The sequence below is a fragment of the Dipodomys spectabilis genome, unplaced genomic scaffold (assembly GCF_019054845.1).
Source record: "Dipodomys spectabilis isolate Male_0828 unplaced genomic scaffold, ASM1905484v1 ptg000018l, whole genome shotgun sequence".
NCBI classification, from domain to species: domain Eukaryota; kingdom Metazoa; phylum Chordata; class Mammalia; order Rodentia; family Heteromyidae; genus Dipodomys; species Dipodomys spectabilis.
The window spans coordinates 10,991,558-11,015,699 of NW_024870695.1; the positions used below are offsets into that span (position 1 = coordinate 10,991,558).

Consider the following 24,142-nt stretch of genomic DNA (forward strand, 5'->3'; position numbering starts at 1 on the left):
GCGCTCTGTCACTTGAGTCACAGTGCTACTTCTGGCTTTTTCTGCTTATGCAGTGCTGAATAATAGAACCCAGGGCCTCCTGCATGCAAGGCAAGCACTCTACCACTGAGCCACCTTCCCAGCCCCACTTTTTTTTTTTTGGCCAGGCCTTGAACTCAGGGCCTGGGCACTGTCCCTGGGCTTCTTTTGCTCAAGGCTAGCACTCTACCATTTGATCCACCGCACCACTTCCAGCTTTTTTCTGTTTGTATGTGGTACTGAGGAATCGAACCCAGGGCCTGCTGCATGCAAGGCAAGCACTCTACCACTGAGCCACATTCCCAGCCCGACTTCACATTTTTTGAAATAAATTTTTATTTTTTATTGTTATTATAAAGGTGATGACCGTCAGGTAATGAATGAGTCCATTTGTTTCTGGACAAATGAATACTTCACATCTTTAACTCCTAATCCACAAAAACTAGCCTCTGAACTCTGGCTCTATCACACAGGGACGCTGCAAACATGCCAACTCCAGCAGGCGGCACTGTGAACCAGACACCAGTCCCAGCGTGGGCCGCGCGGGGGGGGGGGGAAACCCGTGGGGTGGAGCCACGGGAGCAGCCAGGGAACCACGCGCGGGGGCGTGGCCACCCTGGACGAGGGGCGTGTCTTCCAGACAAGCCCCACCTCCCGATGGGCGTGTCTTCAAGTCTCTTTCCCCCAAGAGACACGCGTGGGCCGCTCCCCTGCGGGAGGGAGGAGGGCTGCGGAGAGGGGTGCGGGAGTCTCTGGCGGCCCCTCCCCGTGAGGGGCCACGTGGCGGGCGCGGGCCGAACCCTCAGGGAAGAACCTGACCCGTGGGGAGGGGGGGCGGTGACGGAGGCGGTGCCGAGTGGAGCCAAGAGCTCCGGGGTTCAGAGCCGAGAGGCAGCGCGGTGGAAGAGGGAGGGGAGGAGGCAGGCGGGCGCATGGGGCGCCCGGGCCCCGCGGGCAGCACGCCCCCTCCAGCCCGGCCCCGCTGACCGCTCCTCCGCCGCGCAGCCCCTCGAACCCGCGTCCCGGGGCCATGCCTGTCATGAAGGGGTTGCTGGCCCCGCAAAACACCTTCCTGGATACCATCGCCACCCGTTTTGACGGCACGCGTGAGTGGGGCGCAAGGCTGGAGGGGGGGGCGAGGGGTTCGAGATGGGGGGGAGCGGGATGTCAAGTCTTCGGAGGGCCGGGTCGAGGTCTCCTGGATGAGGTGGGATCTGAAGAAGAGGGGTTGGAATTGCAGGTCTCCGAACTCCCGCAGCAGCAGCAGCCGCGGTGGTGAAGAACCCCCCCCCCCCCGCGCTCCCGGGCAGGGGAGGAGGGGAAAGGACCCCAACGCTGGGGGGCGGGCGGGGCGGGGGTGGCAGGGGGTGTGACTCCCGGCAGAAGAGGCTCTTTGTGCGGCAAAACCCAGGAGGGGTCCGGGGAGCCACCCACTCCGGGGCAGAGTTGTGCTGGGGGCGTGCATGGTGTGTGGGGGGGCGTTATAGGAACACGGAGGTGGGATCAGGGGCCGGGCATTTAGGGGCAACTAGTCCCAGATGACTCCAGCTTCCTCTTCTTTCGGCGTTGGGGGTGGGGGGGGGGAGGAGTAAAATAAATAAATAAAAAGAAAAGAAAGGAAAATCGAACTTTGGCAGGACCTAGCTTGGATAAACATCACGCGCCCCTAAATCGTGAGGTGTCACGAAGGTGCAGTTTGGAGCGGGAGGGAACTCCTTGCTCACCCACCCGAGCTCAGGTCCCGAGTTCAGCACCTTGGACAGCCTCATTACTCCTCGGCCTCTTCTTCCATTCTTGCTGCCTACTCTGGAGCTTAGAGATCTTTCTCCTAACCCCACCCCCACACCCCCACACCCCCACACCCCTTTGGGAATTCTGGCCGGGATCAGGAGGGTGGGGGGACCGTAGCTGAGGGCGGAAACTGAGCCGCCAGGGCCTTACCCGCCTCTCCCCTCCTCCCCACACCTCCCCTGTTTCCATAGCGCCAATCACCGAGGCAACGGCCCTGGGATGGAAGAAGTAGGCTGCGCCCAGGGCCCAGTCTCTCCCAGGTACCTTCAGTGTCCCCACCAGTCCCCCTGACCCCCTAACAGTCCTAGGATCTCAGGGCTGGTTGTATCTCAGGCCCCATTCCTCAACTGAGACTGGATGACACCCCCCCCCACACACACACACACTTATTGGAGATAAAGGGAGCCAGCTCAAGTTCCAGTGCTGTGCTAGGAGTTGCTAGATCCCACCCCAACCCCTGCTCCCAATCCTTCCCCAGTTTGACACTGAATACTGGGGACAGATCCGCTGAAAACAGCCAAAGGAATGCTAAAGGGTGGAATTTTTTCCTGGAAGGCAAGCATGAGGACACTCTCTCTGCATGATTTCCCCCACCCCCTCAACCCCCTGACACTAAGGAAATTGTGACTTTGGAAAATTTCAGTAAAAGAATATGATGTCAGCAGAATCTTTGCCCTGCTCACTATAACAAGATGACAGGATGGTGTCTATAGATATGCTTCCAAAGCTGAGCAAAGGTGGGGGGAAATCCTCTCACCTGCTCAGAGTAGCGTTTACCAAGTGCCAGGACTTGTTCTCCCCAAGTTAACTGATGCAGCTACAGCAACCCTGAGAAGAAGGCACACTGTGCACCACTTTGCAGATAAGGAAGCAAGGCTCAGGAAAGGTTACTAACTTGGGCAAGGTCAGTGGCAGGGGAGGGTGCTGGAGTCCACGCTCTTATAGTGCTCTGCCACCTCCTGCAACCACAGCTCATCCATTGAAGGGAGAGGTTGGACCCTTGGCTGCTTCTCCAATCCTCCAGTAGTTTCTGCCTCTTTAGGCCAGTTTTGAGTCCTTATCCCTTTGCTTTCTCTCTGGTCTCCATTTCAGAATATTCCTGAAGGGAATCAGGACCCACAGAGAACCCTGGAAAGCTTCTAGCTTTACTCCTTCTGACTACAACTTGGGGGAGTGCTGCCCACTTGGAAGCTAGCTAGCTCCCCTCCTAGCTTGGAGCTGACCTTGACCTCTTCTTCCTACAGACAGCAACTTCCTACTGGCCAACGCACAGGGTCCACGAGGTTTTCCTATCGTTTACTGCTCTGACGGCTTCTGTGAGCTCACTGGCTACGGCCGCACTGAGGTCATGCAAAAAACCTGCAGCTGCCGATTTCTCTATGGCCCAGAGACCAGTGAGCCTGCTCTGCAGCGGCTGCACAAAGCCCTAGAGGGTCACCAAGAGCACCGGGCTGAAATCTGTTTCTACCGCAAGGATGGTGAGGGACCTTGATCAACCCCCACAGCCTTGCTCAAACCTCAGGTCCCAGGCCTTCCCCAGAGTCTGTTGGGCATAGTAGAAGCCTGGATGTCCCCTTCCATACTGCCACATGCTGATTTTGGGACTGAACTCATCCCTGACACTGGACCTCTGTTTCTCCATCTAGAAAATGAATCAGCTGACAAAAAATCTCTGGTTCCTTTCAGCTGGAAACATTTGCCAAGGTCTTTTGACTATAACCAGCAACCAAAAGGGACCAGGGAGAAAGTCATGCAAGAAACTGCTCACCTTCCTCCCTCTTCCTCTCTTTCTCTCTCTTTCCATACTCACAGGCTCAGCCTTTTGGTGCCTCCTGGACATGATGCCCATCAAGAATGAGATGGGGGAGGTGGTGCTGTTCCTCTTTTCCTTTAAGGACATCACTCAGAGTACAGGCCCAGGACTGGGTCCCTCAGGAGTCCATGGGGACAGTAATCATGGTAAATACAAGTTGATGTCTTTGTTCCAGGTCACATGAGATTCCTCTCCCCTCCCAGCTTCATAGGGTGTCTCCTCACGTAACTCTGTACGCTGCCTTCCAACAGAAAACTCCCTTGGCAGGAGAGGAGCCACATCAAAACTTCGCTCCACCAGGAGACAGAGTCGTACTGTTTTACACCGACTGTCTGGCCACTTTAGTCGCCGGAACCAGAGAAACACGAAGACCAATAATGTGAGTCTGACATCCTCATCTAAATGTCCCCATCCCCCAAGTTCTCCAGCCTAAAGTCCCTGCTACTATCTTCCTGTTTTACCCTCTCTGCCCCATCTCCTCTGTAGGCTTGTTCCTCCATCCACTATGTATCCCTCATGCCTCCTCCATTCCTGTCTCCCTGACTGACGTTGCCCTGGTGATATCACAGAGGTGGAATTCTAGCAGCACTTATACCACCTAGCCTTGATTGCTAGGGTTATATCATGAGGGTGAAATCATAAGCTATTACAGTCCTAGGAAGAAAGCCCCCATTACAGACATAGTATCTTGCCTTGTATGTCATCCTGTGTGCATCCTGACAAAGCCAGAGGATGGAGTGTCCAGCCCTTTGTGTAGTCTGTGAGGACCACAGCAAATAGGGCAGGTGGTTTTAGCTTTCCCTTCTGCCATTAGGGCCCAGAACCCATGAGGAATTCAAGCTAGGGTATGCATCTGGTAGATCATAATTTTCTTCTCAAGTAGGATGAGGGTCAATCCTTACAAATGCATGTCGCCTCCCACCCCCCCCCAAAAAAACCCAGAATTGGTTGAAAAGAGGGCCTGGGAGGAAGTTTGGCAGAAGGAAGAGAGCATTAAGTGCCCACCTCTGAACCCTTATCCAATACCTTCTATCTCCTCTCATGGCCACCCTAATAGTGGCCACTTTTCCCTTTTCCCCATCCCTTGCCTCTCTCCTTTCCCCCAGCCTCGACTCATCTTTCCCCCAAGTGTCCCCAACCACAACCCCTCTCCCTTTAGAACGTGTTTGAGCCAAAACCATCAGTGCCTGAGTACAAGGTGGCCTCCGTGGGGGGGTCCCGCTGCCTCCTCCTCCACTACAGCGTCCCCAAAGCCGTCTGGGATGGCCTCATCCTCCTTGCCACCTTCTACGTTGCGGTCACTGTCCCCTACAATGTCTGCTTCTCTGGTGATGATGACACCCCCATCGCTTCTCGACACACCCTTGTCAGCGACATTGCCGTGGAGATGCTCTTCATTTTGGGTCAGACCCTCTGCCCCACTGATCCTAGAGGGTGGGCTGTTGGTGTCGGGCCCAGGGGGGGGGGGTCTTACTGAAGTCAAGCCTTGCTGCATTTTGGTTATAAAGAACTTGGCCCCATTTTTTTCTGTGTTAACTCCCATGGGCTATGTGCTGTGCCCCCTGCAGTCTGTGGCCTCTCCTTCCTCCAGACCAGCCACTGCCTAATCTTTCCCCATTCTTGCCTTGTGACTGTTCAAGTCTCATTAGCTCCCCGGCCCAAGTTCCTAGGCCAAGACTCCCTCATAACAACTTTCTGCATCCTCAGATATCATCCTGAACTTCCGCACCACCTATGTGTCCCAATCTGGTCAAGTGGTTTCTGCCCCTCGTTCTATTGGCCTGCACTATCTGGCCACTTGGTTCTTCGTGGATCTCATTGCTGCTCTGCCCTTTGACCTGCTTTACATCTTCAACATCACTGTGGTGAGTGACTTCTATCAGGCCCTGGGCCTTAGCCTTGGAACTTCTGCACAGCATCATCTCCCCTTAGAGGACCAAGTCCAGTTGCAATCTTTCCCATCAACCCAGCTGCGAATACTTATCTGGCACAGTCCTGGGCGAGGTACCAGGAAGAATCTGTGCTGTTGGAGAGCTCAGCTCACTATCTTTGAAGGAAGCTGAGATAAATGAAAAGCTAACTATGGCTACCAGGGCGGTATTGGTCTGATGCCAGATGAGGGGTACTTTTCACATTTTTATTTAACAAACAACCGATGAGCATTTAGCTGTCTGCAAAGCAGTATGTAGGGCATGGTCACTGTGGGGAGGTGGGGAGGGGAGGTAAGAGACAGAGATTCGGCCTCAAAACCTCTAAATTAGTGAGGGAGGCAGGAACTCCAACAGACACACTGAATGGGAGCTGAAAATGGGACCCAGGGACTGGGCTGAACTTGAAGATGCAGGCTGGAATAGGAGTGTATGTGGGCAGGGGGGCCAGCACCTAGGAGTAGAAGCATCTCCGTTGGGCAGAGGCTAGAATATCCTGGGAAGAAAGTGTTTCTGGTGGAGGCCAGAATAGAGTGAGACCTTAAGTGGTGAATAGGATTTGGCTTGCAAGAGATAAGGGCAAGCTGGGTGCTCCTGGCTCACACCTGTAATCCTAGCTACTCAGGAGGTTTAGATGTGAAGATTATGCTTTGAAGACAGCCTGGGCAGGAAAGTCCCTGAGACCTATATTTTCAGCTAACAACCCAAAAGCTGGAAGTGGAGCTGTATGGCTCAAGTGGTAGAGCTTAAGAATAGCACAGACCTTGAGTTCAAGCCCCACTACTGGCATACACATGCACACACTTGCATGTGCATACACACACACACACACACTGTAGAGTGGTATTGGAGGAAGTGTAGTAAGTCAAGCCTGGGACATAGAGGCTATGGGTAGATTTAGAGGCAGAGGATTCTTGGGACTACCTGGAGATGCCCTGAATGTGGCACCAGTCCAGGGAGAGGCAGGACCACCCTTGTCCCGAGGCCCCCTTGGCTGCTGGGAGGGGCGGTGGGGAGCAGTTTCCCTGTGCGCTCTCTGCGCTGCACTCAGCTATAGCAGGAAACCACCTACACGCAGCCGGATTTAACTAGCCGCCAACGGGCTGTGGGCCTCTTCTCCTGGCTGTGCACACGTGTGTGCATGCTCCTACACACGTGCATGTGTGTAAGTCCTAGCTCTGGCCACTCCAAGTAGGCCTCCCTACTCCTACCTAGGTGTGCAGCTATGCCTTTGTGCCATTGGCAGAGTCAGCCTGGCAGCTGGTCTTGAAAGAGAGGAGGAGTTGCAGAGAGCTCTCTGCCTTCCTCTCAGGTAGCCCCCTCAGCTGGCAACTTTGGGAGCACTTGACAGTTCACTACTATACTTTCAGACTTCTCATCACTTAGATGATGAGAAGCCCTTCAGGGAAGATCGTCTTACCCTTCTTTTTCAGAAGTTGATGCAGAGGCTCAGAGAGGTTAAGAGAGTTGCTGAAGGTACACAGTAGGCAGTGGCAGGCAGATTAGGACCAGGTCTCTAATTCTTCTTCTTCTTCCTCCTCTTCCCTCTTCTCCCTTCTCTCTTCTTCATGCTGGTACTAGGGCTTGAACTCAGGGCCTGAGCGCTATCCCTTAGCTTTTTCATTCAAAGCTAGTGTTCCACCATTTGAGTCACGTTGCTACTTCTGGCTCTTTGCTGGTTCATTAGAAATAAGAGTCTCACAGACTGCTTCAAATCATGATCCTCAGATCTCAGCCTCCTGAGTAAGTTAAGGAGTGTGCCACTGGCACTGGGCAGTAGTCTAGTGTGTTCTTGCAAAGGTACCACTTGCTTCCCAGGTAACTAGGGCACTCAAATGGATGGCTTAGAGGAGATGAGGAGCATTTTTTTTTTGAGGGTGGGAATGAGTAGAAAGAATAGAGAGGAGGAATGGAGCTGCAAACCAGGCCAAGAACATTATGGCCCAAGAATAAGAGGAGGGTCCTTAAAGGTGTAGGGTCGAGGCTAGGTGACTCAGGGGTAGTTCCAGGGACTCAGGTTTGAAGTCAGGAATTCTGGGGGCAGGGGTAGATATAAGTCTTTGAGAGGATCTGGAAGAACCAAGTCTTCCTTTACCTCAAGTTGGAAAATAATTGAATGAGGTGATTCAGCAGTGTGGGCCAAGACTTCAGGGAGCATCCTGGAGGCTCCTGCATGGGGAGCAGGGGGCATCAGACTCTCCAGTCCTAGTTTCTACTCAGAAAGCAAGTTTCCTCTCAGAAAACTTGCACCTTATCTCCAGGGTTGGGGGTGGAGGTGGGGGGTAATTACAATGAATTCAATCACAATGGATTGAAATGTTAATCACAGTGAAAAAAGCAGTGTTGAGAAAGGAGCTTAGTGGTAGAGTACTTGTATAGCACAAGTGTGGCCCTGGCTCCATCCCCAGCTTGACCAAAAAGAAAAAAAAAGTCACCAGTGGCTCACACCTGTAATCCTAGCTACTCAGGAGACTGAGATCTGAGGATCTCCGCTCAGGCGCTCTACCACTGAGCCACCTTCCCAGCCCTTGATGAGACTCTTATCTCCAATGAATTACTCAGAAAACTCCAGAAGTGGTGCTGTGGCTCAAGTGGCAAAGAGCTATCCTGGAGGTCAAAGAGGCTCAGGGACAGCACCTGGCCCAGAGTTCAAACCCCAGTACTGGCAAAATTAAAAAAGCAAAAACAAAAACAAGTTGAGGTCATATCAATGAATGTTTATAGGATTCATTGCCCCCATTATCAATGGCTAGCTCAGTCCAGGTGTCCAGCTGACCTCAGGCCCTGCTCTCCTTCCCATCTATAGCTGATCCATATAACTTCTCTCTCTCTCTCTTCCTCTCTCTCTCTCTCTAGCTCTATCTATCTATCTATCTATCTATCTATCTATCATCTATCTCTTTCTCTTTTGTGCCAGGTACTGGGGTTTAGATGTTCCCCCCCCCCCGCCCCCACCTTGACAGGTACTGATATTGAACACCTATTAGGGCCTCATGCTCTAGCTTGGCTTTTTAATTGCCACTCTATCACTTGAACTATACTTCCACTCCCAAATTTTTGTTAACTGGAGATAAGAGTCTTAGACTTCTGCTTCGGCTAGCTTGAAACCAGGATCCTCAGATCTCAGCCTCCTGAGTAGCTAGGATTACAGGTGTGAGCCACCAGCGCCCAGCTCTAACCTCCCCTAGTCCTTAAGCCCTTACCTGTCCCCATTTCACCATGCTTTTCCATGTCAGATATCACTGCTTGATGGTGCCTAGGGCTCTGGAGCTCTGAGATGGAGCTTTCAACCAATCATTCTTTCTCTGACTCTGGCCAGGACTTTCCCTGGCACTATCCTCCAGTGTTAAGGGGCAATGTAGCCCTAAATAGACTTCGGTGTCACTCAGCTCAGACTTGGGTCACAGCCTCATTGTTTCCTTGGTCTGTGATCTTGAGCAAGTCATTAGCTTTGTTGTGCCTTATTTATCAGCAAATTCAGGATAAGTGGACCAAAGGCATAAAGTTGTGTTTTTTCCTTTGAACTTTAGTATCAATGTTATACAGTGCTGGAGTTTCAACTCGAGGCCTTACTATTGCTAGGCAGGCACTCTACTACTTGAGCCACGCCTAGGATTACAGACAGAAGGTGGTGGAGTGTGAAGATCCCAGCTACCCAGGTGAAGATTGAGAGGACTGAGGTTTGAGATCAGCCCAGGCAAAAAGTTAGCCAGATCCCATCTCCAACAATAAATCTGAGTATAATGGCACATTCCTCCCTTGTAGCCTGCTACAAGGGAGGCATAAAAAGGAAGCTGTGGTCCAGGCTGCTGAGGCAAAAACAGGAGATCCTATTCGAAAAATAATTAAAGCAAGCTGGGTGCCGGTGGTTCATGCCTGTAATCCTAGCTAATCAGGAAGCTGAGATCTGAGGATCATGGTTCAAAGCCAGCCCGGGCAGGAAAGTCCGTGAGATTTTGATCTCCAATTAACCACTAGAAAACCAGAAGTGGCACTGTGACTCAAGTGGTAGAGCACTGGCCTTGAACTGAAGAGCTGAGGAACAGCCCCTAGGCCCAGAGTTCAAGCCCCACCACTGATAACCCCTCCCCAAAAAAGAAAAAAACAGCAGAGGTTGGGAAGTGGCTCAGTGGTAGAGTGTTTGCCTTGCATACATGAGGCCCTGGGTTCGATTCCTCAGTACCACATAAGCAGGAAAAGCCAGAAGTGGCACTATGGCTCAAGTGGTAGAGCGCTAGCCTTGAGCTGAAGAGCTGAGGGACAGCACCCAGGCCCAGAGTTCAGGCCCCATGACCAACCAAAAAGAAAAAAGAATTAGAGGCATGACTCAAATGGTGAAGAATCTGCTTAGTGAGCTTGAAGGCCTGAGTTCAAACCCAATCAATCAACCAATGATGTACTTTCTCCCTGGTACCAAGGTGTCTGGTGGGAAGGACTTGGGAAGGGGCCAGTGATAGGTGAGGGCTCTGAGGAGGTGTGCCTGCTGACATCCCCTCCCTCCCCCACCCTTCTGCAGACTTCACTGGTGCACCTGCTAAAGACCGTGCGGCTGCTGCGGCTGCTGCGGCTGCTGCAGAAGCTGGAGCGGTACTCGCAGTGCAGCGCTGTGGTGCTCACGCTGCTCATGTCCGTCTTTGCACTCCTTGCCCACTGGATGGCCTGCATCTGGTATGTCATCGGGCGCCGGGAGATGGAGACCAATGACCCGCTGCTCTGGGACATTGGTGAGCCACCAGCCCCAGCCTTTCACTTCTACCTCTCCACCTATCCAGGACTCACTCCTCCCCCATCCCCCATTCGTCCAGGCATCTCACAAGCATGACCTGTGTATGTTGTGCCTCAGGCTTTGCTGTGGGAGCGGGGGAACCTCATAGCCTAGCAGAGGATCAAAACCCAGCAGTGATGGGGAAGGTGTGCTGTGGGCACAGGAAGCTGCATGTATACAGAGCGAGAAAGAGTTTGGCCCACCCAGTCAGCCTCTATAGATCCTCCTTATTCATATTGAGTGGAGCTACTGATCAAAAGCAGCTTCAGGTCCTCAGTGTCTGATCTGGGAAGGCAGATCAGATCCTGGGCAATTGTTCTTGACCCCAGAACCTGGCCCATCACCTCTCAGATCTGGCATCTTCTCCTAATGTTCTCTGGCCCCTTCCAAGTCCCCCCTACCTCCCTCTCACCCAGTTCCAGCTATGAGCTCCATTGATCTCCTTGTTTCCTTCTCATCCTTACCCCCACTTAACTCCTCATCATAGCCTTCATTCTTGGCCCCCCCAAGAGTCAACACTGACCTGCCACACCCTTGCCTGGACACTTCCAGTGGCTCTGCCCTGCCCTCAAAATTATTACCACTTGTACCTTCTCTATGCCAAGACCCAACCCCCTTTTCTCCAAGTTGCTTTGGCTGAGTTATATCCAGAACCCCGGATGTACCTCTTTCTCACTGTGGAATCCTTCTTGGTATCCTCCCTTATGTCTTTCCTTTATTCTCTCTCTTTTTTTTTTTTTTTTGGTGCTGGCACTGAGGCATGAATCTAGAGTCTAAGCTCGGTCTCTTAGCTTTTTTACTCAAAGCTGGTGCTCTGCCACTTGAGCCACAGCTCCACTTCTGGCTTTTTTGCTGGCTGATTAGAGATAGGAATCCCATGGACTTTGCTGCCCAGGTTGGCTTGGAACCATGGTTCTCAGATCTCAACCTCCTGAGTAGCTAAGGTTACAGGCATCAGCCACATGTGCCAAGCTACTCTCCCCTATCTTCAGCGCCACTTCCGGCTTTTTCTGCTTATGTGGCACTGAGGAATCGAACCCAAGGCCTCATGCATGCAAGACAAGCACTCTACCATGGAGCCACCTTCCCAGCCCCTCCCCTATTTTCTTCACTTAGGTTAAAAAAAAACCAAAACCCTTGCAGATTCAACTAAAAGACTCTGTCCTGCGGGGCGCTGGTGGCTCACGCCTGTAATCCTAGCTACTCAGGAGGCTGAGATCTGAGGATTGCGGTTCAAAGCCAGCCTGGGCAGGAGAGACCCTGAGCCCTGAGACTCCTATCTCCAATAAACCACCAGAAAACCGGAAGTGGTGCTGTAGCTCAAGTGGTAGAGCGCTTGCCTTGAGCTGAAGAACTGAGGGACAGAGCCCAGGCCCAGAGTTCAAGCCCCACGACCAACAACAACAAAAAAAAAAGATTGTCCTAAAGGAACTCCCCAGAACCTCTCTCCCGCCCCCAATGGTTTTGCCTAACCTATTATGATTATGGTTTTCATACTTGAGCAACTCCTCTCCCATCTGTAATCATGTATTTCATTACTCTTTCCTGGGGCATTGAAAATTTTTCCCCAGGCAGGGAGAGCATGTGGCTGGATCAGATGCCAGCCCGCTCCCTGCGTGCAGGAGTTGAAGGGGATCTCTGTAGAGTCAGCCGTGTGAGGGGGTAGCCTTGAACAGCAATGGTTACCAGTGGACGGAGGCCAGGCCCAGGCGGGGGCTGTGCTGTCCATTTCCTGGGCCAGCCCTGGCAAGCCATTCCCTCCCCTTTGTAAATACTCGCCCAAGGTCAAGGCACCAGCAGCTCAGGGAAACTCTGTTCTCCACGGCTGGTGCAGCTCGGGCTCCCTCTACCCTCACCCCGTCAGGCTGGCTGCATGAGCTGGGCAAGCGCCTGGAAGTGCCCTATGTCAACGGCTCGGCGGGCGGCCCGTCCAGGCGCAGCGCCTACATCGCTGCGCTCTACTTCACGCTCAGCAGCCTCACCAGCGTGGGCTTCGGCAACGTGTGCGCCAACACGGATGCGGAAAAGATCTTTTCCATCTGCACCATGCTCATAGGCGGTGAGGCCAGGCCTGCCACACCCGAGGGGGAAAAGGGACCCCCAAGTGGATGATCGTGTGTGCGCGCGCGCGCGCGTGCGTGCATGGAGCAGCACGGGCCTGCCCCTCTGGGAATCACCCCCTATTTCCTGTCCCCAATACCCCCAATGCAGCACGCAGGGGTCTGCGGACTCACCCTTTCTTCCCCAGCACCACCCACCCACCCACATCCATCCAGGGCTGAGTGGGTGCAGGGCAGGGGGAGGTGACAGAGGGGGTGGCCATCCCTGACACGCTGCCCACTGCCACTGCTGCAGCGCTGATGCACGCCGTGGTGTTTGGGAACGTGACGGCCATCATCCAGCGCATGTACTCCCGCCGCTCGCTCTACCACAGCCGCATGAAGGACCTCAAGGACTTCATCCGCGTGCACCGCCTGCCCCGGCCGCTCAAACAGCGCATGCTCGAGTACTTCCAGACCACGTGGGCCGTCAACAGCGGCATCGATGCCAACGAGGTAACGAGCAGGGCCTGTCTGGCTGGCCCAAGCTAGACACGTGGTAGCACAGCAGGGGAGGCTTGCGCACTGCCTCTCTGGATTTGGGATGAGGGCTCAGGAGGCCCAGGGAGGAGAGGTTCTACTGTTGACAAAGCACAAACCCACCCAAATCCAAATTCTGTTTTCTTTGTACTGCTGGTGGCTCAGCCACGCCTGTAATCCGAACTACTTAGAAGGCTGAGATTTAAGGATCATGATTCGAAGCCAGCCCAGCCAGGAAAGTCTGTGAGACTCTTCTCTCTGAGTAACCGCCGGAAAGCTGAAAGTGGAGTCGTGGCTCAAGTGGTAGAACACCAACCTTGAGCAAAAAAGCTAAGGGAACAGTGCTCAGGTTCTGAGTTCAAGTCCTGGTAGTGGCATGTGAGTACGTGCACGTGTATGTGCACACAGAGACACAGAACATGGAAGCTGAAAGTGTGAATGTAGCAAAGGTCTGGACTTGCCCTCTCTGGGGTTCTGTTTCTCTGTCAAATTGATCTTCACAGTGCCTCTCCTCCCAAACCCTTTCCCAACCTAATGCTATCCCCATTCTGTCACCATGGCCAGAGCACCTGCTTCTGTGGGAGGCCAAGCTTCTGTGGGAGACAGACAGCTTGGAGATAGTTACAATTAGCCCCTGCCCTGAGAGAGACTCCAGAATGGTGAGAGGGAGACAGAATTGCATAGTAAATAGGACTATGGTAGAGGGATGTGGGTGCAGCAGGGCCCTCATTGTAGCAAAGTAGCATCGTGTTGGGATTCTGGGCTTAGGGCCAGAGGTGAGTGTTAAGGATTGGACCATGAGGAGGGTGTGGTGCATGTGGGAGACTCCAGTGGAGGTTGCACAGGACTCACTGGCAGTGGGGAAATCAGGGACTGGTTGCTACAATGGAAGAGAGAATGGAAAATGAGAAGTAAGCTCCATAATGTATGAAAACATGAACACTTTGACCTCGGGAGGTCATTGGTTATATTCAAGAACTACCATAACCCTACATTTACAATGGACATGTAGAAGCCCAGAGAGAGGAATTGAATTTTTCAAAGCCCACAGGAATTTAGGAGCTTTTTTTTTTTTCTTTCTTTCTTTTTTTGCCTATCCTATGGCTTCAACTCAGGGACTGGGCGCTGTTGCTGAGCTTCTTTTTGCTCATGGCTAGCACTCTACCACTTGAATCACAAATACACTTCTGGCTTTTTTGGTGGTTTATTCGAGATAAGAGTCTCACAGACTTTCCTTCCTTGGGCTGGTTTCAAACCGTGATCCTCAGATCTCAGCCTTCTGAGTAGCCAGGATTACAAATGTGAGCCACCAGTGGCCCAGCTCAGGGATAGCTCTTGACTGTATGAGGGTGTGTGGCCAGAACATGTTATGAGTGACTAGTATTTGTTGCCAGGTGCAGTGGACAAATGGGAAACCTAGACTCTGTCCAGAATTTAGTTTGGGAGGTCAACTCAGGAAGCAAAATTGAGGTTTAGACCCACAAAAGTCTTGATGAAGGTCTGGAATAGGTGGCTTCAAAGCATAGGTCAAGTGGGGGCCTTTGCCTTGCCTTAGAGATAGTTTAAGTAATAGTTGCAGGGGGATGGCTGGAATGACCTATGCCCCTTATGCAGTTACTGCGTGACTTCCCAGACGAGCTGAGAGCCGACATTGCTATGCACCTGAATCGGGAGATCCTGCAGCTGCCACTGTTTGGAGCAGCGAGCAGGGGCTGCCTGCGGGCCCTCTCCCTACACATCAAGACCTCCTTTTGCGCTCCTGGCGAGTATCTGTTGCGACGTGGGGATGCACTGCAGGCGCACTACTACGTCTGCTCCGGCTCACTTGAGGTGCTCCGAGACAACATGGTGCTGGCTATCCTGGGTGAGAACCCCAACACTGACACTACTCAGAGCCTTGGGACTAGCCTTGGGTCTAGGAATGGGACATTCCCTGTGGATACCAAGGGATAGTCCCTTTACCGTTCACTCTTTTGGGCATTCTCTGTGACTCATTCATCCCTAACCCTTTGGCCATCCCTCCACCCAACAGTTCTTTACTAATGACTGGCCCTTGAATTAACTGATCCTCTCCATTTCATCCTCTCTCAACTTCATTGACCCTTTCCCAAGAGCCCAAACCCCTTGGAACTTTACCCTTTAACTTGCCCCTGTGGTGGGCCTGCCTGACTTTCTTCTTTTCTTCCTTCCTTCCTTTATTTTTGCAGCTTTAGGGATTGAACCTAGGGCTTCACGTATGCTAGACAAGCACTCTAATACTTGACACACACACACACAACACACACACACACACACACACACACACACACACACACACACACACACCCATTTTGTGCCAATATTGAGGCTTGAATTCAAAGCCTGGGCACTGTCAGTTAGCTTTTTCACTCAAGGCTAGTTCTCTACTACTTGAGCCACACCTCTGCTTCTGGCTTTTTTGTGATCAATTGAAGATAAGTTTCATAGGCTTTCCTGACTTTGAACCATAAACCTTAGATCTCAGCCTCCTAAATAGCTAGGATTACAGACAGGAGCCACCAGTGTTCAGTTTATATTTGTTTTTGAGATAAGATTTCACTCCAGATTCTCTTATCTTTACTTCCTAAAGTAGCTGGGATTACTGGCAAGTAGTAAAGTGCCCAGCTTCCTCTGGCCATTTTTTACTGATTATCCAATTGATTGATCAATCATTCATCCAGTTCTGCTAACAACTCCCCTCCACTGATTATCTTGCAGGTTCAGCGTTTATTCTCCACTTGCCTTGTTCAAATTCCTCAATTCTCTTATCAACCCCTTGATCCAGGTCCGCCATCCTTCAAACACACCCGACTATTCACCGAATCCATAGACTGACATTCTATTGGTTCCTGTGTCTCAGCTCACAGTCCTTATTCTTTGCCCACAGGGAAGGGAGACCTGATTGGGGCAGACATCCCTGAGCCAGGCCAGGAACCTGGGTCAGTCTCAGGTCCCAGCTGCGTGCTGAAGACCAGCGCAGACGTGAAAGCACTGACCTACTGTGGCCTTCAACAACTGAGCAGCAGAGGGCTGGCTGAGGTCCTTCGGTTGTATCCTGAGTACGGGGCTGCTTTCCGGGCTGGCCTGCCCAGGGACCTCACCTTCAACCTGCGCCAGGGCTCTGATGCCAATGTATGTAGACTTCCTATGGTCTTCACTGCCTGCCTCCCAGGGCCCTTTGTTCAAAGCTGATCTTCCCAAGCCCTAGAGAGCTTTCTTTATATCCATTCACTTGAAAACACTAGCTGTAACCCCAGGTACCCTTTTCCACTCCTCCTTATGTGTTTGACATTTTCCAGTGCCACTGCCCAGTAGCCTTACCTGGCCCCTAGATCACCTCTCAGCACCTTCTACTGTGCTGCCCATAATTCCTTCCTTCCTCCCTCCCTCCCTCCCTCCCTCTCTCTCTTTCTCTCTCTCTCTCTCTTTCTTTCTTTCTTTCTTCCTTTCTTTCTGTGCTGGTCTTGGGGCTTGAACTCAGGGCCTGGACACTGTTCCTGAGCTCTTTTGTTCAAGGCCAACACGGTACCATTTTGAGTCACAAGGCCACTTCCAGTTTTTGAGTGGTTAATTAGAGATAAGAGTCTAACAAACTTTTCTGCCTGGGCTTGTTTTGAATAGCAATCCTCAGATCTCAGCTTTCTGAGTAGCTAGGAGTATAAGTGTAAGCCACCAGTGCCTGGCCTTGTCCATGTGTTTTGTTGAATATCTCTAGCCCTACTCTAGACTCCTACAGAGGATCCTCGGTTTGGGAGCAGCACCTCTCTGCTGCTACTCCTTCGGGTGTCTCTGGAACAGTATTACCTCCAGAGCTGCTGTTTCTCCACTGGTGTTCCCATGTTTCCTGGCCCACTTTGTTTTTAGACTGGGCCAGGTCTGTACTTTACACACTAGGCCTTTCTTTTGGTACTTTTTTTCTTTTTCTTTTTTTGGGTCCGGTCGTGGGGCCTGAACTCTGGGCCCGGGTGCTGTCCTTCAGCTCTTCAGCTCAAGGCTAGCGCTCTACCATTTGAGCCACAGCACCACTTCTGGCTTTTTTCTTTTTGCTTCTGTGGTGCTGAGGAATCGAACCCAGGGCCTCAGGCATGCAAGGCAAGCGCTCTACCACTGAGCCACCTTCCCAGCCCCTCTTTTGGTACTTTTGAGTCTTGTTTTGTCACTTAGAATGACAAAACTGCTTTATTCCGTAAAAAGGTCCCATGTTCTCAGTCCCTTACCACTGCTGGCTTGGAGTAGGAGGGGCTGTGCCAGAGGAGTAGAGCAGAGTAAATCAGCTTCCACCTTCCTCCATCTCTTTAGGGCCTCAGCCGCATCTCAAGATCCCCTCGGCTTTCTCAGGTAACACCCCCTTCTTGGGTGAGGGTAAGGTTGTTCTGGAGAGAGTTTGGGAGTGGGGGGGGTCTTTCCTTGGCTTTTCTACTCCAGGAAGAAGGGATAGGGGATGGGAATGAGTGTGTGGTGGTAAAAGCTGTGGACCTGGGAAGGGTTCTGTCGTCCAGTGCCCTGTAACATCAGCTGCTCCCTCTGCCCACAGCCGCGCTCAGACAGTCTTGGCTCATCCTCAGACAAGACTCTGCCATCCATCACAGAAGCCGAGAGTGGCACCGAGCCTGAGGGTAGTTCCAGGCCCCGCAGGCCCCTCCTGCTACCCAATCTCAGCCCAGCGCGGCCCCGAGGCTCCCTGGTCAGCCTTTTAGGCCAGGAGCTTCCCCCATTCTCGGCCCTTGTCTCTTCTCCTTCTTTGTCCCCTTCCCCTTCCCCCACCCCTGCTGCTGCCCGGGGCCAGTGCTCCTCCACTCACAGGCCCCCCAGGAGCTCTGCTGCCTGGAAGCCTCCCCAGCTTCTCATTCCCCCACTGGGAACCGTTGGACCTCCGGATCTCAGTCCCCGGTGAGATGCCATCCTCCTCTGTCTTCCCCATATCACCACTGGCTTCCAGAACTTTCTTTGGGCTCTGTCCCCAGTGTTCCAACTAGGGCTCTTCCTGTCTCTGTCCCATTTGCCTACCTTTCCTTTCTACTGACAGCTTGCAACCCCATCCTGCTTTGACCTCTGCTGTTCCTCAGTTCCCTGGCTTGGCTGCCCCCATTTACCTCTGTCTGCTGTGTTCTGGCATTTCCCATATGCTCTCCCCATGGTGCTAATGAGCACTGCCCCATCCCCAGGATAGTGGATGGCATCGAGGACTCGGGTAGCACAGCCGAGGCTCCTACGTTCCGATTCAGCAGGAGACCAGAGCCTCCACAGCCTCGATCACAGCCCCCCCTGAGAGGTAAAGGCTCACCCATCCATCCACCTGCCATCCATCCATCCAGCCATTATCCCTCCATCCATCCATCCATCCATCCATCCATCCATCCATCCATCCATCTGTCCATTTATCCATCCTACATGCTGTAGAGGCCTCCCCTGTGCTAGGTGCAGTGCTAGGAAACACATCACATGATAAACCAGACCTGGGCCATGTTCTTAAATCTTTCACCTCATTCTGCTTCCAAAGCCCAGGGTCAGTGGCTTATGCTTGTAATCCTAGCTACTCAGGAGGCTGAGATCTGAGGATCACAGTTTGAAGCTAGCTGAGGTATGAGAGTCGTATTTCCAATGAAGCAGCAAAATCTAGAAGTGGAGGTATGGTTCCAGTGGTAGAGCACTAGCAGTGAGTGAAAAAGCCAAGTGAGAGTATGAGGTTCTGAGTTCAAGTTCCAGCACCCATAAAACCAAAACCAAAGAAAATACCAAAAAAGTAGGAATTCCCTTTCCAGTGGGGAAAGCATCTGTATACACGGATAAACAATTCTAGAGCCATGTGCTAAATATCACTACTGAGCCAAGAACAGAACTCATGGTAGGAGCAGAGACAAATTGCAACAAATTGCTTCTTTCTTTGTTTCTTCTCTTTTCTTTCTTTCTTTCTTTTTCTTTTCTTTTCTTTTCTTTTTTTTTTTTTTTTTTTTGTTGTTGGTTGTGGGGCTTGAACTCTCGGCCTGGGCACTGTCCCTCAGCTCTTCGCGATCTACCATTTGAGCCACAACATTACTTCTGGTTTTCTGATGGTTAATTGGAGGTAGAATCTCACAGATTTTCCTACCCAGCCTGGCTTTGAACCATGATGCTCAGATCTCAGCCTCCCGAGTAGCTAGGATTACAGGCATGAGCCATCAGCACCCAGCAAGTAGCCTTTGGTCAGTGGAGCAGGATAACTATTGAAAGACATAAAGGTATTCAGAGCTGAAGGATACTGTGTTCACAGGCCAAAGAGAAGCTCTGTGACTAGAGCTAGGGGTGGATCGCTGGGTATAGAGGAGATGAATCTAGAGGTGTAAAAAATCCCAAGAAAAACAGCCTAAAAAGTTTGCATTTTCCAGCCTGGTGCCAGTGGTTTATGCCTATAATCCTAGCTACTGAGGAGGCTGAGATCTGAGGCTCACAGTTCAAAGCCAGCCCAGGCAGACTCTGATCTCCAATTAACCACTAGAAAACCAGAAGTGGCACTGTGGCTCAAGTGTTAGCATGCTTGCCTTGAGCTGAAGAGCACAAAGATAGCACCCAAGCCTAGAGTTCAAGCCCCATGACCAACAACAACAACAACAAAAAGTTTGCATTTTCCATCTCCTTGATCCCACAGCTTTCTTTCCCTTGCTCTCTGACTGCCTACCAACAGGGGAGACCAGCCTGAGCTATAGCCTCAGGTATTCATGCTCCATGAACTCACCAGCATCCCCTCATTCCCTTTTGCTTGCAGGCACCAGACACAGCCAGGAACTGGCCACTGAGGCCGCTGAGGAAGTAAAGGAAAAGGTCTGCAGGTTGAACCAGGAGGTGAGCTGGGAATGATTTCTACCCTCCAGCCCTGGAGAATATTGTCTTTGCATGCTGCAAGAGCATGTTGGGTTCTAAAGCCAGAATTCTGAGCTCAAATAGCCACATAGCTAATGACCTTGAGCAAATCCTACAACCATCCTGAACTTTACTTTTTTTCCTTGCCTGAAATGATAGGCCTTTCCCAGAGTATAGAGTATAGAGGTATTTGATCCCAGCCCCTGGCATTTCCCAAGTACTTAGTTCCAGTCAGTTTGCCCTTCCCGCTTCCTTCTTTCCAAACCAGCCCAGGATTTGTAGCTTGAAAAATGGACCCCTATCTCAACAACCCCATCCTCCTATCATGCAATAGGAAATGGGATTCTCTTAGCCTAGGACCATCCCACCAAATCTGCTGCTCATTTCCTTCCCCTTCCGCAGCCCTGGGAAAAGTGTGTGTGTGTGTGTGTGTGTGTGTGTGTGTTGAGGCCATAGAACCAGGAGGCTAAGTTTTACACCTGGGGAACCTGAGACCAGATGTCCAAGCATTAGCTAGAAAGAGCCCAGATCCTATATGCTCAGGCATTGTCTCTATCTCTGCCCCCAAGAGAATTCAACACTATCAACACTCAGGGACCAGTTCAGCCCCTGGGAGTCTCCTTCCCTTAGTTCTGATAAACAGCCCACACCATAAAGGGGTGGTAACTGGCCAAGGCAGGGCATGAGATGAGGGCGGGGCCTGCCCCTGTTCAAGGTTAACGGCAAAACTTGCCTTAGGTAGCTTTCAGTTCTAGTCCAGTGGTTCTCTCAACTTGTAGTCGTTTCAAAAACCACCTGTTCATTTGCAGACTTGGAAGCCTTGCTCAATTAGCAGTGACTTTAGTAGGGACCTAGATGCTGGCATTTTGACAGTTTCTCAATCATTTCTTGTAGAAAGGAGCCTGGTGTTGATGGCTCACACCTGTAATCCTAGCTCCTCCTAGCTAGCCAGAAGACTAAGATCTGAGGATCAAAGTTTGAGATTTTTTTTTTTTTGTGACGATACTGTACAGAGGGGTTACAATTACATAGGCAAAGTAATGAGTATATTTCTTATCAAACATTGTTGCCTCCTTTGTTTCCCCTTACCATCCCTGCCTTCCCATCTCCCCCACCCTAAGATTCTTATCTCCAATTAGCCATCTGACAACTGGAAGTGGTGCTGTGGCTCCAAGTGATAAAGTGCTAGCCTTGAGCAAAAAAGCTCAGGGACAGTGCCCAGACCTTGAGTTCAAGCCCCATAACTCACCAAAAACAAAAACAAAATTTTCTTTTTGCCAGACCTGGGGCTTGAACTCAGGGCCTGGGCACTGTCCTTTGAGCTTCTTTTGCTCACAGCTAATGCTCTATCACTTGAGCCACAGCACCACTTCTGGCTTTTTCTGTTTATGTGGTACTGAGGAATGGAGCCCTGGGCTAGGCACTAAAAAATCCTAGCCCTCATATTCTCTTTTGAAAGGGACTGGGACATTTCTCTCTAGACAGTGCCCCTGCCCTGCCTTCTTTCCAGGTAATCATCAGAATGTAGTAGTTGAAGAGTTTTATAAACTGTAGAGTGGGGGGGGGGGGGGAGGTAATACCAGGTTATTGTTGTGGTACTCATGATGTAATTTAATGTATTTTTAACAGATCTCCCGTCTCAACCAAGAAGTGTCTCAGCTGAGCCAAGAGTTACGGCATGTGATGGGTCTCCTGCAGTCCAGGCTGTGTTCTCCAGGCCCAGGCCACCCAACAGTCTTAGCTTGGCCCTCTGGCCCTCCTTGCCCCCAACAGGGGCCACAGTTCATCTCTGCTTGTGTGTCCAGACCTCCACCTGGCCCCCAGGATACTACACTTGCAGAAGTCCACTGCTCAGCCAGTGTGGGGACAGCGGAGATGGGGGCTTCCCCTCTGGACCTGAGATCTTCCATGCTTTCCCCCTATCCCTCAGAGCCTGACCCTCTTGGACCTTCCCCAGTACCAGAGGCTTCACCTCCAACCCCAAGTCTCACAAGACACAGCTTCCAATCTAAGTCAGACATGTTTCACTGACCCTGGCTCTGGGCCCAGGCCTATCTGGGGTGGGCATTGCTGCCTACCATTCAGGGAGGAGCTGGGTCCCTTGGCCTCCTGCCTTGAGGTCAGCAGCCACCAGCTGGTCTGGTTGGTTCTGTATTCTCTGGACATTTTAATGAAGAGTGGCCACCTCTGACCCTGTTCCATTTTCCAAACTTCTCATCCTCCTCCTCTGTGAAGGGAGCCACCTGAAGCCATGGAATTCAGCAGGCGTGAGATGGATCGCAGTGCCCATTGGGCTGGGCAGATGAGATGTCCTTCTTTCTCCCCAGGACTTGGAGACAGGTAGAGATTGGGAAGCAGAGAAGATGGAAAATGGCCCTAGATCCAGGCTGAGAAATGAAGGGTGAGGCAAGATCAGGCAAGATCAGGGTCTTAGTGTCGACGGTAAGAGGGTTAGGCTGCAAGATTTCCTTCTGGCCATAGCTTAGCAACATTGTGAGGTCTGTAGTTTCAGCTCCTGGGTCCTCTGCTGAAGACACTGAGAGCAATGGCACACTGTGAGGGAGAGATCTCAGGTTCTGATTGGTATGTTAGCAACCACAGATATCTTAGGTCTCCTACCATCAGCCTAGGCTGGAAGAGCTCACTTCAATCTGCAACATATACAGGACATAAACCAAGAGCCCCAGACATGTATTCTTTGGCTCTCAGAGCATCATTTTCAAAACATGAGTTAGGTGCCAACATTAAGACAGTTCACATAAAAATCTAGTATCTTGCCTGGGTACAAGTGGTTCACATTTGTAATCCTAGCTACTCAGGAGGCTGAGATCTGAAGATTGTGGTTGGAAGCCAGTGGAGGCAGGATAGTCCATGAGACTCTTTTTTTAAAAAAAAGTTGGAAGTTGACTGTGGTTCAAGTGGTAGAGCACCAGCTTTGAGCAAAAAAGCTCAGGGACAGTGCCCAGAGCCTGAATTCAAGTCTCAGGGCTGGCACACACACACACACACACACACACACACACCACAAAAAAACAAACAACCCTCCAGTATCCCAACTTCTCTTAAAAAAAAGGCCAGGTGCTGGTGGCTTACACCTGTAATCTTAGCTACTCAGGAAGCTGAGATTTGAGGATCATGGTTCAAAGCCAACCCAGGCAGGAAAATCCATGAGACTCCTTTCTCCAACTAATCACCAGAAACCCAGAAGTAGCACTATGGCTCTAAGTGGTAGGAGGCTACATTGAGCAAAAACGTTCAGGGACAGCACCCAGGCTGTGAGTTCAAACCCTGTGACTGACAAAAAAAAAAAAAAAAAACCCTGTGACTGACAAAAAAAAAGGTCTGGCCACCACCCTGTGCCAACAAGTATAGGTATTGGGTACCTATTGTCCTTTTGATGTGATTTACAGTCCTGGGACTTGAACTCAGGGCCTCATGCTTTCACTTGGCTCTCTTGCCCAAGGCTGGTGCTCTACTACTTGAGCAACATCTCTAGACCAGCGTTTTGTTGGTTATTTAAAGATGGAGTCTCTCAGATTTCTGATGAGGGTAGCTTCAAACCGTAGTTCTCTAGGTCTTAGCCTCCTAAGTAGCTAGAATTACAGGCGTGAGCAACGTGCCCCTAGCTATAGTCCAATTTTAGATCATCTCTTGATTCCCAATGAGCCTGTCTCATTTGAATCCTTTGTCTAGTCCCTGGATCTGAGTTTGCAATCCCTGTCTCAGAAAAGGCACCCTAGTCCTGGGTATAGTGGGTGTTATGGGGGCCAAATAATCTGTTTTCCCCATGGGCTTAGGTCTGTTCAATGTTTCTGTTTGTCTCTCCACAGAATGTTACTCAAGGTGGTCTCTTCTGCTGCCAGCGACTCAAAAAACTCCCAGTATCACTCCTCGTCTTTCTCCTGCCCCCAGACCTCAGCCAAGCCTGTCTTCCTCCAGTCTAACATCTCACTCAGGGCATGGATTTTGTGAAAACCCACCCTGGACTCCATCTTTCCTTTTCTACCTAACACCCTGAGCTCATGTTTGGATAGAAAATAAACTCATATTTTTGTACTTGTTGGCTCTAGCTGTTTCTGGGGGTTGGACTGAGAGTCCCAGGGCTTTGCAGGAGTCAATCTAGCATCACTCTCCACCATACCCCAGGGCCCTGTTATTGTCTCTAGGAAGAGCAAAGGCGCCAACCAATTCACTTGGCACCATATTCACGCCACCAGGGGCCCCTGGGATTGAAGGAGAAATGTTAATAAGTCCCTGAGGTCCTGTTAAACCCTCTCTCCTCCCCACCACCCAGTTATAGCCACAAATACACATACAATATGTAGAAGAGACAGTCCTGGGTCAGTCCTATCTCTAGCCTTGGAAGGTGGGCCCAGGGGACTTCCTACTCCTC

At 51.4% G+C, this 24,142-nt stretch overlaps 1 protein-coding gene across 1 annotated transcript; it reads left to right on the top strand.

Moving 5' to 3' along the window:
* The first annotated feature begins 1,048 nt into the window (after positions 1–1,048).
* On the top strand, positions 1,049–23,682 carry Kcnh4 (potassium voltage-gated channel subfamily H member 4). The gene is made up of 17 exons (XM_042673792.1): positions 1,049–1,124; positions 3,054–3,287; positions 3,622–3,768; positions 3,874–4,001; positions 4,782–5,025; positions 5,330–5,487; positions 10,067–10,274; positions 12,180–12,374; positions 12,671–12,870; positions 14,509–14,758; positions 15,800–16,044; positions 17,212–17,250; positions 17,447–17,802; positions 18,078–18,184; positions 19,655–19,731; positions 21,379–22,089; positions 23,580–23,682. Exons 1-16 carry the CDS (start codon positions 1,049–1,051, stop codon positions 21,778–21,780), a joined length of 3,066 nt encoding a protein of 1,021 aa, XP_042529726.1. The 3' UTR covers positions 21,781–22,089; positions 23,580–23,682.
* Positions 23,683–24,142: the final 460 nt, after the last annotated feature.

Excerpts from the sequence above, each read along its gene's own strand:
- Kcnh4 (XM_042673792.1), top strand. The coding sequence starts at position 1,049 with ATGCCTGTCATGAAGGGGTTGCTGGCCCCGCAAAACACCTTCCTGGAT. Across the intron at positions 1,125-3,053 it reads CACCCGTTTTGACGGCACGC|ACAGCAACTTCCTACTGGCC; the intron begins GTGAGTGGGGCG and ends TTCTTCCTACAG. Across the intron at positions 12,375-12,670 it reads CTGCACCATGCTCATAGGCG|CGCTGATGCACGCCGTGGTG; the intron begins GTGAGGCCAGGC and ends CCACTGCTGCAG.